Consider the following 1,714-nt stretch of genomic DNA (forward strand, 5'->3'; position numbering starts at 1 on the left):
GGTACGACGGGTCAGAGGTACGACGGGTCAGCGGTACGACGGGTCAGAGGTACGACGGGTCAGCGGTACGACGGGTCAGTGGTACGACGGGTCAGAGGTACGATGGGTCAGAGGTACGACGGGTCAGAGGTACGTAGCTATAAACAGCCCAGAGGTTCTAGAGGTGAATGTCTTCTCCTATAAAGGCTGGGTCTGTGTGGAGGCTCCTGATTGGATGGCAGCAACAACAGTGGAGGAGCATAGTGTCTCATGAACCAATCAGCAGACCACAGAGGAAGAGTGAACACTTGTTTGGTGAGTGACGTCCTTGGAGACCAGCTGTTTGGATAATGAGGCCTCAGGCGACTCTCAGCTGTGTGCGTCTCCGGTGGACTGGTTACATCATGTCATTACCGTCATTACAACAAACAAGCAGGTCTCCTGGTGCAGCACTTCAACACGTCTACCTGTCCAGGACGGGTGTCACCTGTGTGTGTGTTTCCTCTTAGGTCTCCTTTGTAGCTGCAGGAAACATTAACAGAAACTTTCAACGTTTCCACTGGAGCAGGAAACAACGTAAACCCAAACCATCAGAACCAAACAGTCCGACCCAAACCAAGCAGCGAGGACCATGATTGGACCTGGTTCCGAGGGGAAGTAGAGGTTCTGCTGATCAAAGATCAATAACCTGCTCAGACCCTCTGCTGCAGACACCTGAGTGGCATCAGAGCTCACATGACTCACCTGAGCAGGTGTGGTTTTACCTCCGTGTAATCGAAGTCTGAAAGCGGAGCGATGCTCTTGATGTAGTCCACTCTGAACTGGTTGCCAGGTTTACCCAGAGGGACGGGCGGAGTCAGCGCACTCATGGCCGACACGATGGTCTGAAACAAAGACAGAAGCCGATTGGCCGATGGAGCTGACGGTCAGGACGAGGGCGGAGACATGTCCACCTGAGGACCATGGCCCCGATGACCTTCATGACGCTGTGCTCCAGTCAGACTCACCACGATGGCGTCCTTCACGTTCTTCCTGATGTCCTGGATCTTCTGCTGCTTCTCTCTGGGAACAAACCAGAGGTCACGACAACGGGTTTGGACTAGACCCGGTTCCCACAAACCCAGACTCACTCAGCGTTGAAACCGTCCACATGGAGAATCCTCATCTGCTTCACGATGGTGCTTTTACCTGATTCTCCTGCACCTGCACAACCACAGAGAGGACAGGTGGACAGACAGAGGGACCAACGGGGCAGAGAGGACAGAGGAGAACAAATGAAGCCTGGCCTGTCGAGATCATGACAGGGGGACAGAGACAGGTGGACACATGGACGGATGGGAGGACAGACAGACGGGTGGACGGACAGACGGACAAACACAGGTGGAAGGACAGGTGGACAGACAGACAGGTGGACACATGGACAGACAGACAGACAGGTGGACAGACACAGACAGGTGGGCAGACGGACGGACGGACGGACGGACGGACGGACGGACAGACAGACAGACAGACAGACAGACAGACAGACAGACAGACAGACAGACAGACAGACAGACAGACAGACGGGTGGACAGACAGATGGGCAGACAGACGGGTGGACAGACAGACGGGCAGACAGACGGGCAGACAGACAGACAGACAGATGGGCAGACAGACGGGTGGACAGACAGATGGGCAGACAGACAGACAGACAGACAGACGGGCAGACAGACGGGCAGACAGACAGACAGACGGG

At 55.2% G+C, this 1,714-nt stretch overlaps 1 protein-coding gene across 3 annotated transcripts in view; it reads right to left on the minus strand.

Annotated features, from left to right (window-relative positions):
* The window catches only part of LOC103460154 (guanine nucleotide-binding protein G(olf) subunit alpha-like), an 8,700-nt gene that overhangs the window by 5,314 nt on the left and 1,672 nt on the right, over positions 1-1,714 (minus strand). For 2 of the 3 annotated variants that reach the window (XM_008402182.2, XM_008402183.2), the window contains exons 3-5: positions 1,110-1,182; positions 987-1,041; positions 744-863 (exon numbers count right to left, since the gene is read on the minus strand). In XM_008402182.2, the coding sequence (XP_008400404.1) occupies positions 744-863; positions 987-1,041; positions 1,110-1,182 (248 nt within the window). The remainder of the gene's footprint in view (positions 1-743; positions 864-986; positions 1,042-1,109; positions 1,183-1,714) is intronic. The other variant, XM_008402184.2, reaches the window with a different exon arrangement.

This window comes from Poecilia reticulata, unplaced genomic scaffold, assembly GCF_000633615.1.
Source record: "Poecilia reticulata strain Guanapo unplaced genomic scaffold, Guppy_female_1.0+MT scaffold_190, whole genome shotgun sequence".
NCBI lineage: Eukaryota > Metazoa > Chordata > Actinopteri > Cyprinodontiformes > Poeciliidae > Poecilia > Poecilia reticulata.